At 40.7% G+C, this 15,360-nt stretch overlaps 1 protein-coding gene across 2 annotated transcripts in view; it reads right to left on the bottom strand.

The window, feature by feature from the left end:
- The window catches only part of galnt1 (UDP-N-acetyl-alpha-D-galactosamine:polypeptide N-acetylgalactosaminyltransferase 1), a 180,440-nt gene that overhangs the window by 15,583 nt on the left and 149,497 nt on the right, over nt 1–15,360 (bottom strand). For both annotated transcript variants that reach the window (XM_058084756.1, XM_058084755.1), the window contains exons 2-4: nt 11,754–11,856; nt 2,096–2,235; nt 1,859–2,027 (exon numbers count right to left, since the gene is read on the bottom strand). In XM_058084756.1, coding sequence (XP_057940739.1) covers nt 1,859–2,027; nt 2,096–2,234 — 308 coding nt within the window. In that variant the 5' untranslated portion in view covers nt 2,235; nt 11,754–11,856. The remainder of the gene's footprint in view (nt 1–1,858; nt 2,028–2,095; nt 2,236–11,753; nt 11,857–15,360) is intronic.

The following is a 15,360-nucleotide window of genomic DNA, read 5'->3' as shown; positions in this document are numbered from 1 at the left end:
CGCTGACAATAATGGAAATAAACTGCCAGTGTGTTCACGCTCTGCAGTTTGAGCTAATGGTGACCTACGCCGAATTCATTCAGCGGCTTCCGTCAACCTGACACACACACACACACATACACACACATACGGTATTTGCGATATTGACTCGGTCTTATCTCCTAATTGGAAAAGTAGATAGACGGTGAGGCGGCTGAGGGAAAACACACCTAGTAATCAACTCTTGTTCAAAGACTAAAACACATTTCACGGATCAATGTCTTCTTTTTACCCTCCAGTCTGTCGTGTGCCTGAGTGTCCTTCCTTGCCTGTCAGTCAATATGTTTTTGAAAACGTTCATTATTTGTACATGCATAGTCCTCTAGTGAGGAAAGGCCCAAAGGGGCAAGAAGGGGTTGTAACTGCATCCGATATATAATAGCCAATTCTCTTTTTAAAGATAAAATCCACTTTCATTGTTGTATTTTCCGGACCATAAGTCATACCAGGCAAAAAAAAAAAAATGTGTCATGAAAAAGACAAAAAACAAATGTCTGGAGTTCGATTCCACCCTCTCCACCCATCTCTGTGTGGAGTTTGCATGTGTGGGTTTTCTCCGCGGACTCCGGCTTCCTCCCACATTCTGTACCCCGTACCCCGCCTCTCGCCCAAAGACAGCTGGGATAGGCTCCAGCACACCCGCGACCCTCATGAGGATAAGCGGTAATAATGTGTTTTATTGTGATAATGTGACACTTTTGGATTAATAATGTTTATTATTGAGTTTACCACTGGGAAAAAATATATATTTTTTCATTTATTTTTATTTTTTCTAAAAAGAAATATTTTTTCATACATATATATATATATTTAATTAAAAAAAATAGGTATTTTTTCATATATATATATTTATTTATTTTTTCTGAAAAAAATATTTTCATATATATTTATATATTCATATGAACTTCAACAGTTAGCTATAAGATGTCCGCTACAAGCTCATTCATTCATTCATTTTCTACCGCTTTTCCTCACAAGGGTCGCAGGGGTGCTGGAGCCTATCCCAGCTGTCTTTTTAGGCGAGAGGCGGACTGGCGGCCAGCCAATCACAGGGCACATATAGACAAACAACCATTCACACTCACATTCAAACCTATGGACAATTCGGCGTGGCTAATTAACCTAGCATGTTTTTGGAATGTGAGAGGAAACCGGAGTACCCGGAGAAAACCCACGCATGCACGGGGAGAACATGCAAACTCCACACAGAGATGGCCGAGGGTGGAATTGAACCCTGGTCTGCGTGCTAACCACTCGACCACCGTGCAACCATGCATTCATTCATTCATTTTCGAACCGCTTTTCCTCACGAGGGTCGCGGGCGGGGCTGGAGCCTATCCCAGCTGTCTTTGGGCGAGAGGCGGGGTACACCCTGGACTGGCGGCCAGCCAATCACAGGGCACATATAGACAAACAACCATTCACACTCACATTCATACCTATGGACAATTTGGAGTCGCTAATTAACCTAGCATGTTTTTGGAATGTGGGAGGAAACCGGAGTACCCGGAAAAAAAAATGCAAATTCCACACAGAGATGGCCGAGGGTGGGACTGAACCCCGGTCTGCGTGCTAACCACTCGACCGCCGTGCAGCCAGTTCAGAGAATATGATATATGAATAACTTGATTGCATTGAATCCTGCAGTAGTTTGGATAGCTTATTTCGGGTACAGCAGACATCTGTCAGTATGATGTGTTGTATTTTGACCCCCACCACAGTAACAGGTGTCCCGTCCCAACAATGGACATTTATTCAAAAGGAGAACCTGAGCCGAATAAAAAGGAACACGAGAGGCCGGCTGATTCCGGATACTCACCCTTCTAGCCGCACGTCGGGTAACGACCGATTGAGCGCAATCATCTCAGAGGCCATCAGGTTGAACTGGTTGATCTTAAACATCTCCTTCATTTTCTCCTGGTTCTCCTTCGGGATCACCACAGGCTTCCCACCTTCCCCGGGCCCGTCCCGCGGCCTCACTAGGGAGTCTGCGGGCAGACACGCAAACAAATGTTGAGTGTCTGTTCTTCTGCGTACGTAAAAAATAAATACTCACCTTCTCTACCAGGAAGTCCTCTCTCCTTCTTGTCGTCGCACTTGTTGCACTCGCTGAAGTAGAGCAGGATGAACATGTCCAGCATCACCCAGACCAGAGAGGTGGCCAGAACCACCTTGCAGTAGGCGAACCTCCGCATCCTGAGACAGAGACATAAAGAGACATGAGACATGATGAAGCGGTCACTAGTCCGATTTCCTCTCCATTGTGCGTGCATTTTCTTCTCAACTGCCAAGCCCTCCTGCAGCTCATCTTCTAAGCACCTCCCGTCCGTCTGAGTCGCCTCTTATCTGCTGGCTGGTTATAGTCACATTTGGAATTTGAGTATTATTGCATTGCTGTCACTCGGCAAAATGAATGCAACTTTGTTTTCTGCTTATCGAGCGCAAGTTGTAACAATTCCTGACCGCCGCAAAACAATGGCCGCGTTTCTGCCAGGAAGCATCTATGTGACGTACGGTGGCAATCGCACCGGGCAATCAATAACCGAGCTCAAGCACACTTGGTCCCTAAAGTGCTGACTGTTTGATGAGTGTAAGCTCCCCCCCCCCCCCGCCCCCCCGCCGTACTCAAGCACGATACACCCCAGCAGCCGTTAGAAGGGGCGAACTTAGGCATGGGATGACATGATAAGAACACAGATATGCTGCATAATTAATGCAATAGTTCGGCCGCCAGTCATAAATATCATAAACCACCACCTTGTGTAAGCTCCATCACTTGTTTGCACCACTTGTGTTCGAAGAGGCCTTCAAACACTTGTTTTTGAGGATTTCATGAAGTCATGAAGGAATGGACAAAGGCTTCTCTTCAGTAATTCATTCATTTTCTACCGCTTATCCTCACAAGGGTTGCGAGGGTGCTGGAGCCTATCCCAGCTGTCTTGGGGGGTTGCTGGAGCCTATCCCAGCTGTCTTGGGGGTTGCCGGAGCCTATCCCAGGTGTCTTGGGGGTTGCCGGAGCCTATCCCAGCTGTCTTGGGGGTTGCCGGAGCCTATCCCAGCTGTCTTTGGGCGAGAGGCGGGGTACACCCTGGACTGGCGGCCAGCCAATCACAGGGCACATATAGACAAACAACCATTCACACTCACATTCATACCTATGGACAATTTGGAGTCGCTAATTAACCTAGCATGTTTTTGGAATGTGGGAGGAAACCGGAGTACCCGGAGAAAACCCACGCATGCACGGGGAGAACATGCAAACTCCACACAGAGATGGCCGAAGGGTGGAATTGAACCCTGGTCTCCTAGCTGTGAGGTCTGCTAGACCGCCGTGACCTGGCATGATATTGATGTTAAATCTTAGCTCTGTAGTTGACTGTGGTTGTAAACTATTATTCCATAGTGTCCCACCTTTGTGTCATATTGTCATATGTGATATATGGCATCAATTACATTGGACAAGTGCAGAGTTAGAGAGCATGTAACTGTTCGACCCCGCTGACTAAAAACCTGACAAGGCCATCAAAATGTCATTTTTTGGGGTGTTCAACCATTCATTCATTCATTCCTTTTCTACAGCTTTTTCTCACGAGGGTCGCAGGGGGTGCTGGAGCCTATCCCAGCTGTCTTTAGGCGAGAGGCGGGGTACACCTTGGACTGGTGGCCAGCCAATCACAGGACACATATAGACAAACAACCATTCACACTCACATTCATACCTATGGACAATTTGGAGTCGCTAATTAACCTAGCATGTTTTTTTTGGAATGTGGAAGGAAACCGGAGAAAACGCAAACTCCACACAGGGTGGAACTGAACTGGGGTCTCCTAGCTGTGAGGCCTCTGTGCTAACCACTTGTCACCGTGCAACTGGTGTTCAACCAGTTCATGAAAAACATTGCACTCGCAAAACATTCATGTCAGTGACAACAATCGTGATGATTAGACACTATATGATTCAAAGATATTAATACTTGCATAATAATATAACATTTTGTTCACTTGGAGCTATTTGGCCCCATAACTATAGTCCAGCTTCTTGCTTTGCAACTGGTGTTAGAAACAAAACAGAACGGTGGCGAACACGAACGATTCTTATTGGATTCCCAGAGTTCCTGTACTTCGGCAAAACAGTAAACCTCGGATATATCGGATTCAATTGTTTCCACTGGTTTTGTCCGATATAAGCGAAATCCGTTATATGCGTATACCGGAAAATGTCCGTTTTACGCATATATCGGATTTATATCCGGTATATGCGTAAATCGGATTTTATCCGTTATAAAAAGGCACTTCCTTGACTATGTTTCCAATGTACCTGGACTGTAGTATTATTGACGTCACTCACTTTTATATTTGTCCTAAATCTGGAGCCAGGAGAAAGACAATAGCCAGTGACATCAACAATATTAGCATAACAATGCGGCCATCCGATATATGCCAGGGAAATTTCATGGAAATGCATTGGAACGGGACTGGAGATTTTGTCCAAAATAGGCGAAATCCGTTATAAAAAATCCGATATATGCAATGAATTTTTATTGGAAATGCATTACAGAAAAATCGTTTCTTTTTTATCTGTCCGTTGTGAGCGAATTTCCGATATATCCGAGGTTTACTGTACTATCTGTATTTTGTTTTTTGACAAATCATGCAATTACAGTTAATATCAATAAAGCCGTGTCATTCATGTCAACAAACCCAAGATTATATCATCGCTACACATCAATAATCTAACAAGTAAAGTGTAAAAGCACATGAAAATAAACAAGCTCCAGGACACACATTTGATTTGCACATCAAATCCCAACCAAGCAACCCAAGGTGTCAAAAGTGACAAAACTGTTGTGGCCCGCAGCGTTCAATGCTGAGCCAGCTACTGCACATCAGTTCAAAATCATTTTAATTTAATCCATCAATTTAGCAAGTTATGCAGAAGCTGTGGAGGACGGTGTTTAACAATGGATCCCGTCGCAGTCGCTACAGGTTTCATTTAAGATAATGCTACATTTTGACCTAGTTTCTAAACCAATTTAAAGACGTTTAAAACTCAAACGATAACCGAGCCTTGTGCGTGCAGCGTTCCGGACTCGAGAGCCACTTGTGTAATATGGAATGAATGTTTTATAGCAACAAAGCAGTGCTTTAGATACACGGAGAGGGGAGAAAGAGATCTCCATCGGAGAGCTCCTAAATAACCTGCTGTGTGTGTATAAGCCAATTTGCCATTCGTACATGCAACACAGCAAATCCCCGTACACACACACACACACACACACACACACACACACACTCACGGCGGTGAGAGAGAAGCTGTGACAGTAATTGCTTTTCTTTGGCAGGCAGCGACCGACAGACAGACAGACAGACAGAACCACATTAAAATTCCTCTGCTCTCCTTTCCGCCTCTCCTGCAGCACCATCTCCTCCACTTTTGACTGACTCGATGCTTCAGTCATCCCTCGGGTTACGGCAGCACAAGGAGAAAGAAGAAAATTAAATTCGGCCACGGCGATTTCTGCCTCATGTCGCCGGGAGACAAAAAAAAAAAAAAAGGTGTTTGTGAATCGCTAACTCGAGTTTAGCTGTGGACGGACGCAGAAGTGCACGGCGCGCGTTTCTAAATTCTACCTGATAGGATTGGCGTGCCACAAAGTGCCATGCAAAGCAGAATGACAAGAGGGAAGATCTGTTTGTTCTCCCGGTACGGTCTTGTCCATGCAGCAGTTCTACAAGGTTAAAAACAAAGTATTGCATATGTCGGTTGTCCCGGTTGAAAAATGACATACAACAAATGACAACAACAAAGGCGTACTTTATAGTGGACTAGCCATTTTGGAGCCAGATGATGATGATGGTATGATGATACACGATTCCAAATGACAACAATCAATTTGTTCTGCAATAAACAACACATTCCTGGCAGATTCACAAGATAGTTTGACATTTTTACAGTCACGACCCCCCACACACACACATTTAAATGTTGTTACTTGATGCAGACACGATCTCAGGAGAAAAGTTTGAATAAATGTGCGGTGAGGCTTTTTGTTGCTGACTTTGGTGTTATAGCTAAAAATCAACACAATGAATTGTGCTATTCAAAAATATTTCGTAAAAAAATTAAAATCAAAAATTAAGTGTGAAGATGCCAAGCGAAGTACAAATTGGCCGATCAAGCAGTACTTGTTCAAACATCTCCGTGGAGAACACTAAACAACATGGGGAGGTGGCCGGGCTGGTCCACTAATACTACAGATATATTACAGAAGATATTCTCCCGAGCTAGCGTACCGTCCTATTGATTTAGTTTTAAGTCACATGACAACATATTGTTGCTTTTAAAACGCATGGTGCTAACGTTAGCATCAATCGTTCTGGGTTCCAGAGCCAAACTTCTATGCTAAAACATGTTAAAAGGGATTGTTTTACATGAAAATAATTTCTTTACACATCTAACACCCTTAACTATTTGTCATTTTCACATTTTCGCGTTTAAATTTCCCTGCAATACGTAACCTTCTGCACGCTACACTCCTCCACCTGTTTTTTCCCATTGAAATTCACATGCCGAGCTCTTATCAAATGCATTTCTGCCACCTTGTGGACGTTTTTTATGATTTAAAACTGCTCTAAAAGTGACATCTGTTAGTGTGTGGTTGCATCATCACCTCTTTTTGCGCATAAAAATGTAAAAGATGGATAAATAAATCTTTGGGATCGGGCCTTTTGGATTATAAAAATATATAAATACATCTTTGGTATTGAAAGAGTTAACGTAAAAAAAAAAGAAATATGACACTCTTATTTAATTGTCCATAGGTATGAATGTGAGTGTGAATGGTTGTTTGTCTATATGTGCCCTGTGATTGGCTGGCGACCAGTCCAGGGTGTACCCCGCCTCTCGCCCAAAGACAGCTGGGATAGGCTCCAGCACCCCCGCGACCCTTGTGAGGAAAAAGCGGTAGAAAATGAATGAATTAATGCTACAAACCTTAATATTTAATAACAAATAATAATATTCTAATAGCACAACTTTGCTGCACGGCGGTTGAGTGGTTAGCGCACAGACCTCACAGTTAGGAGACCAAGGAATTCAATCCCACCTTCGGCCATCTCTGTGTGGAGTTTGCATGTTCTCCCCGTGCATGCGTGTGGTTTTCTCCGGGTACTCCGGTTTCCTCCCACATTCCAAAAACATGCTAGGTTAATTAGCGACTCCAAATTGTCCATAGGTATGAATGTGAGTGTGAATGGTTGTTTGTCTATATGTGCCCTGTGATTGGCTGGCGACCAGTCCAGAGTGTACCCCGCCTCTCGCCCCGAAGACGGCTGGGATAGGCTCCAGCAACCCTATCCCTCATGAGGAAAAGCAGCAGAAAATGAATGAATGAATGAGCTTGTAGCGGACATCTTATAGCTAACTGTTGAAGTTCATATGAAATATATATATATATGAAAATATTTTTTTTCAGAAAAAATAAAAAAATATATATGTGAAAAAGTACATATTTTTTAAAATTAAATATATATATGTATGAAAAAATATTTCTTTTTTCAGAAAAAATTAAAATAAATGAAAAAAAATATATTATTGTTTACACTCTTATTGTTTACACAATTAAAAACATTTGTGAACAGCGCTCTTATTTTGAAGGCTAGAAGTGTGTTGTGTGTTGAGAATGGCCGAGGGAGCAAGAATAAACGTGGCTCTGGTCTCAGAACTTGCATGACGTTACATTAAGAAGCGGTAAAACACAACAGCTCTGCTAAACTAAGCTAGCTTCCATTCACACTCCATAGAAGAGTGGTTACGGCAACGTTTTCCGGTGTTTCAAGTCGCCGTGTTGTGATGGGCGGGCTAAGGTTTGTGATTTGTGATTTTCTCCACACAAAAGTTCCTTCTCTAGACGAAATGTCAATTTCCCCAAATTCTGCGTTGAGCAGTAGATTCCGTTTTTTATTGGCTAGTCTAGTCTCTTATAAACGCACAGGCTTCCTTGTTATATCATCTCTCTATCACGCCCCCCCCCATCCCTATAACTCAATCGTTGCCATCGTTACGCCCCTGCTGGTATACAAATTTCCCCTTGTGGCACTAATAAAGGCATATCTTACCGGCGTATCTTCCCCCCCATTGCAACCAATCCCCTCCTCTCCTCTACTCAACAGGCTTTACCCTCCCTCAGAAGTTGCTCAAGCAGAGGATACAATTATATGACTGCGAGGGAGGAAGCTCTCTTCAGGAGATGCAATATTTATGCAGGGAAATTAAAAATAAAAAATGAGAGCGATGGTGTTTAAATGCGTGAGCGGCATTGAAAGATTCACATGTTTGGTAACATCTGTCAAGAACAGGGGTCTCAAACTCAATTTACCTGGGGGACACTGGGGCTAGGGTCTGGGTAAGGCTGGGCCGCATCAGGTTTTTCCAAAAAAAAAAAACGCATTTGTTAAAAATAGAAACTTTTTCAGTGCTTTGGTTCCGATTTTCTACAATAAAAGCTCTGATAAAACATTCCACTGTTCTGAAATATCTTAATTTTTATTTTTCTGCACAAAATAAGATGAAAAATAAATAAATCAAGAATAAAGAAAATCAATCAGTAATAAATAAATATAATAATAATAAAACGGCAAATAATAAAAACCTAAGAAACCACATATAGTTGGTGGGTAGACAAATTATTTTTTTTTTTATTAAAATTAAAATTAACAAAGCATTATTAGAGCCCTGTAGACATGACTAAAACACGACTATAGTAACATTTATACTTTTTTTATTTACAACATATTGCACAACTGCAGGGTCTTAAGACACATGCTAACTCGCAAACTAGCGCGCTAGCGACCTAAACGGTAGCCTTCAAGTTATTTCCTTTAAACTTAAAACGCCAAAAACTTACCACTTCCACACGGATAGGGAGGATAACTATTAACAGTTATTTAACCTTTAGCATGAACATGAATCAAACGTGATAATTTTTTTCTGGGTACATGATACCATACAGCATCCATATCAAACATTAAACTTTCATATCAAGGCGGGGGCCTCAAACTAGTGTCCTGCGGGCCACATTTGGCCCGCGGGCCGCATGTTTGAGACCCCTGGTCAAGCACAACAACGGCGACAACGCTTACAGTTTATAAACCCAGAGTACAAAAGCCCAGATAAATAGAGCTTAAGCGCTAAAAAAAGAGTAATTATTATTCAAATTTAGTGAAAAAAAGAGAGAGTCACGGTCGAGACAAGTAAGAAAACAAAGAGGGAAAGTGCCCACAGAAGCGAAAAAAGTACCAGCTAAAATTGATTACCAATTTAAAGCCTGGCACAGGCACAAAGTGGAATTAAACACTCCAATCAGTCAGACCTTCTCAGCCAAAATCAATACATATTACCGTCACAAGGCTGCACCGGAACACACACACACACAGAACAACAAATGTCACAATCCAAAGCGCCGCTGTACTGTAATTGCTCTTCCAACACCGCAAGTCATTATTAGAAGAGAGAGAGAAAAAAAAACAAAAAAAAAACATCCATTATCGTAACGAATGAGACAATAACGTGCTAATTTGTGTAAACACACACTCTTATGAATACACGTCCCAGTCGAGTGATAACACTACGCGAGTGGGATGCTGGAAGCAGCAGGTTTGTGTCAGGGTGTCAGCTGTTCCTGGCCTGCTCCTCCTACGCCTCCTCGTTCGCAATCAGGCTCTGCGGGGCGAGATTTAAATGGCTTGCCCTGTCTACTAAGCACTTAAGTAGTCTACTCAGTATACTGTACATACTGATCACCAAAGTGTGAAAAACGGGCCTTCTGTTGTACTTAACGGGTCTAAACTCAAACTGTGCCTGTACCTTTGCACGGCCGGGGATCAAACCGGGGGGGTCGGGAGAATGAGGGAGTGTTGACAGCACTAGCCCTCGAGCTGTCGACTCAATGTCCAGCGCTATTCTTAAGGCTTATGTTTACCAAAATAATTTTGCACAGCTTCCGTTACATGTACTAATGTATGTATCAGTTCCATTATAAGCAAATATCCATATACAAATTGAATGCCAGTACCAGAGAAGTAAACAAAACTTAATGTTCCATTTCATATTACAACATTAAAAAAGCCATAGCATTTCAGTATGTGGAATCAAACTATGGAATGGATTGAGTAAGGAAATCAAACAATGCACAACGATGAGCCAATTCAAGAAACAATACAAGTAGTTGATGTTTGCTAAATACAATAATGAAGAGTCTTGAACCAGTCATGAAGTACTACATATATATATATCACTATAATGACACTTACTATGGTACCCATTATGTCATTGTATGGTCATATCACCTTGTACTTCGGTATATAACAAAAAAATAAATAAAAATACAAAGTAAAAAAAAAAAATTATATTAGAAAGGCAGAAAGTGAAGTAAATTTTCTTCTAATAATATTATGACTATTACAATAATATTATAACATTTTCCTTAATTTAATCCCCCCCCCAAAAAAACAAACAAAAAAAAATTTAAATTATATTAGAAAAGGCAGAAAGTGATTGTAAAAGTACCAGATTTGTACCATGTTTCCAAATATTTCAACTTTCTTTTTAAATAATCTTAGTTAATTTTCTTCTAATAATATTATGACTATTACAATAATATTATAACATTTTCCTTAATTTCATTTCCCCCCCCCCAAAAAAAAAATTTAAAAAAAAATTAAATTATATTAGAAAGGCAGAAAGTGATTGTAAAAGTACCAGATTTGTACCATGTTTCCAAATATTTCAACTTTCTTTTTAAATAATCCTAGTAAATTTTCTTCTAATAATATTATGACTATTACAATAATATTATAACATTTTCCTTAATTTAATTCCCCCCCCAAAAAACAAAAAATTATAAAAAAAAATTAAATTATATTAGAAAAGGCAGAAAGTGATTGTAAAAGTACCAGATTTGTACCATGTTTCCAAATATTTCAACTTTCTTTTTAAATAATCTTAGTAAATTTTCTTATAATATTATGACTATTACAATAATATTATAACATTTTCCTTAATATCACCCCCCCACAAAAAACAAAAAAATTAAAAAAAAATTAAATTATATTAGAAAAGGCAGAAAGTGATTGTAAAAGTACCAGATTTGTACCATGTTTCCAAATATTTCAACTTTCTTTTTAAATAATCTTAGTAAATTTTCTTCTAATATTATGACTATTACAATAATATTATAACATTTTCCTTAATTTCATTTCCCCCCCCAAAAAAACAAAAAAATTATAAAAAAAAATTAAATTATATTAGAAAAGGCAGAAAGTGATTGTAAAAGTACCAGATTTGTACCGTGTTTCCAAATATTTCAACTTTCTTTTTAAATAATCTTAGTAAATTTTCTTATAATATTATGACTATTACAATAATATTATAACATTTTCCTTAATTTAATCCCCCCCCCAAAAAAAAACAAAAAAAAAACACAAAAAAAAACTTAAATTGTATTATGGAAAGCAGGAAGTGAACAAATGTAACAGTTACTGATTGTAAAAGTACCAAATGAAGGGGTAGGATTTAATAAGCTTTGCTTCTTCCTACTCCTTTTGGATATGTGGAACTGTGAACTGATTATGTGATGCATTCAATTGTAATCTGATGCATGTTCTAATGAAATTAAACCATTAACCATATTAGTCAGTCATACTTGTGGTCATACCTGCCCAGGTGAAAGGGGAGTCTCTGGTCAGATGTACAGGGGGCTCCACCAGCAGGGAGGGCAGAGCGTCAGAGATCTGATTGCGTGTCACTCAAACATGCTCCTGGACGAGACAAGACAGAGAAAGACGCGGATGAATCTGAGGCAAGATGCTCAGGACAGGAAGTGTCTCTTGCGTCGTGCAATTACTTGGTAATCAATTACAAATGGTCACGAAAAGCTTTTTTTTTTTTAATTTTTGATGTTATAAGACAATTTAAAAAATATACATTAATGTAAGGGGCGGCACGGCGGTCGAGTGGTTAGCGCGCAGACCTCACAGCTAGGAGACCAGGGTTCAATTCCACCTTCGGCCATCTCTGTGTGGAGTTTGCATGTTCTCCTCGTGCATGCGTGGGTTTTCTCCGGGTACTCCGGTTTCCTCCCACATTCCAAAAACATGCTAGGTTAATTAGCCACTCCAAATTGTCCATAGGTATGAATGTGAGTGTGAATGGTTGTTTGTCTGTATGTGCCCTGCGATTGGCTGGCTGGCGACCAGTCCAGGGTGTACCCCGCCTCTGGCCCAAAGACAGCTGGGATAGGCTCCAGCACCCCCCGCGACCCTCGTGAGGAAAAAGCGGTAGAAAATGAATGAATGAACATTAAAAAAATAATAATACACAATGCACAAAATAACAATGATAATTTGTGACCAGTGCTATTTTTAGAAGATGCCTCGCGGGGGGCGCCTTAAGTGGTCCACGTGGGCGCATGGGCGCCCGCGGGCACAGCGTTGGTGACCCCTGCTCTATATATGTTGATCTAGAAACCTTAACTCTACTGTAAAAAAATTGTTTACATCTTGATCATTTTCTTACAAATGATACATGTACAGTACAGGAAGTGAGCAAGAAGCGTTAGGATTACATAAGATTTGATTCTTCCTCCATTGTGAATCGTAACGTGAAGATTCCAATGTAAGCTGCATGCATGTTCAAAACTAATTAAAACCATTAGCGCAAAAAAAACGTAGTAGATGTTGGAAAAACGTGCCTCGCAGGATCTGGCAAGACACCAAGTTGTTTCATCTTCACCTCTGCGACGCAACGGCAAAATTCATACACAGGAAGACCAGAGCAGAAATGTCCTACTCCACTTCCTGGTTGTGCTTATAAAGTATGCGGAACGCTGAGCATACAGTCAGTGTCACAATCCATATTTCCAGTCCAGCGACACTTTCCCTTATCAGTGGAAAAAGCGTCATCATTCAGTGAATAAAACGTGGACCTTGGAAAGTCAATTATTTACAGCTTGCATTCTTCTGTACCAGAGGTAGGGAACCTATGGCTCGGGAGCCAGGTAGGGCTCTTTTGATGACTGTATCTGGCTCTCAAGCATTTACCACAATAAAAATGTATGTTTGCTAACATTTTAAAGTAAACATCACAGAAATCACTGTTAAAAATAATATTAAAAAATCTAAACTTTCTTATGCATTTTAATTCGTCCATCTATTTTCTACTGCAATATGGCCGACCATATCCATCTTTCTTGATGATATTTTCCAGGTCAAACACCGAAACTTGATTATTACTGGGTAATGCGGTAGTCTACCTCGGTCATTGAGATGTCAAAAAAAACATGTAAATGTAGACTTTCCTCCTTTAGTCAAATAGTCACTGTAGTGGCTATTTGTCCTTCACTAAAATAATAAACGTAACTTATAATCAAACGGCCACTGATGCACCATGGGTTTTGTTTTACGCAGGCAAAAGAGTCATTGTCCAAACAATCTTGTTCCGTTTCTTCTTCTTTCCTTTTATTACCAAGCAAGCAAACAAACAAAAAAGGAACAAGGGTCTTTTCCTGTTGCCTCTCTTGCGCTGGTACAAAAACCATAGGCCCACCCCGGTGCATGCTGGTCCTGTGAGCACTGCCTACCTAAATACATTGCAGGTGCCCAGGGTGTTATCCAATGAAATAAACCCAGAAATTAACTACTAATTAACCCCAACAAAATATGATAGATAAACAAATAAATAAATAACCAACAAGAAAATATTATCAAGTAATCCAAACAAAACAACAACAACAAAAAATAAATCAACAGATATCAGAAACCTAGGAACACACCAATAAATAGCTCCTACAGTCACCTAGCTAAAGCTGCAGAACCAAGTCTTTTGACGAAGATGGCCAAAAGAATGAAATACGTGTACTGAATACGGTTCAAAACTATGCAGCAGCAGAAGTTGTATTAATGGCAGCAAGTATTTGATTTATTATTGGACACTGCGCTGCTCACGAAAGTGTGCTGGCCACACCCCCTTGGCGTGGGGTAGTGTGCCTGGTCTTACATAAAAAATACACACATTTTATTGCATTCAATGTTTAAAAAAAATGTATATGGCGCTCACAGATACACATTTTAAAATATTTGGCCTTCATGGCTCTCTTAGCCAAAAAAGGTTCCCGACCCCTGTTCTGTACGGTGTCGGGAAATCAATCTGCATCCCGTCCTTTGAGAGCGCTCGAAAGTCAAACATAAGCAGACTGATGCGGGATGAAAAGCGCGATGACGGAGCAGGGAGGGTGGAGAGATTGACAAGTCGGAGCTGCTCATTTCACAGGATTAATCTGCTATTTTTGAAAAATCCACAGAGAATGAAGATGAGAGGGAATGTGACTCAGAGTGGGCATAGTGTGTGTGTGTGTGTGTGCGTCTTCAATCTAGTCCTTGGCCTACTTTAAATCCAAGTCATCATTTTGGCCTATTGGGGCTTTATATTGCCAGCCTGTGTGTGTGTTGTATTACATGATATCATAAATCTCTTCCTGCAAGCCCACACACACTGCACACACTGCACTGCATTACTGATGGTTGTGCTGCAGTGCAGGTGTGTTTCCGAATACCACCAGGGGTGTCTGCTTGTCCCCTCTTAGCTGAGTCACGATCCCCCCACAACCCCATCTTCCTACTGTCCATCACTCTTTTTTCTGTTTACACACTGTCAACTTCTTTAGGACTTGCACCAGCTTGAACTTGATAGGGCCGAATTCGGTCTCGGGCTGATACTGACACTTGGGTGCATGATACCGGGCCTGATACCGGACAAACCATGTGATGATCTTATTATCACATACTATTTAATCATGAGCGTATTATCACGTACTATTTAATCAAATGACCATTTTGTTTCCAGAAAATGTTCACTTTATTACATGTATCATACGTACAGTAAACCTCGGATATATCGGATTCCCACTGGTTTTGTCCGATATAAGCGAAATCCGTTATATGCGTATACCGGAAAATGTCCGTTTTACGCATATATCAGATTTATATCCGGTATATGCACAGTATGACACAGTATCATTGCGGCCTTTTCCCCGTATCATTCATGAGCGGTTTCTAGGGTACAGGGCCAATTAATACTGTAGTATGTGATAAACAGCTTTATCACATAATTTCTAGGGTTTCACAGTTTCTAGGGTACAGGGCCAATTAATACTGTAGTACTGTAGAAAAAACTAAAAATGCAAATACAAGTCGGAAAAAACCAAGGGCGACCTCAAGCTTTTTTCTGAATGGCTCATCAACTGCAAGAACGAACGAAGACTGGTA

The sequence above is a fragment of the Doryrhamphus excisus genome, chromosome 10 (genome assembly GCF_030265055.1).
Source record: "Doryrhamphus excisus isolate RoL2022-K1 chromosome 10, RoL_Dexc_1.0, whole genome shotgun sequence".
Classification (NCBI taxonomy): Eukaryota; Metazoa; Chordata; class Actinopteri; order Syngnathiformes; family Syngnathidae; genus Doryrhamphus; species Doryrhamphus excisus.
This window is presented reverse-complemented; position numbering and strand designations above follow the sequence as displayed.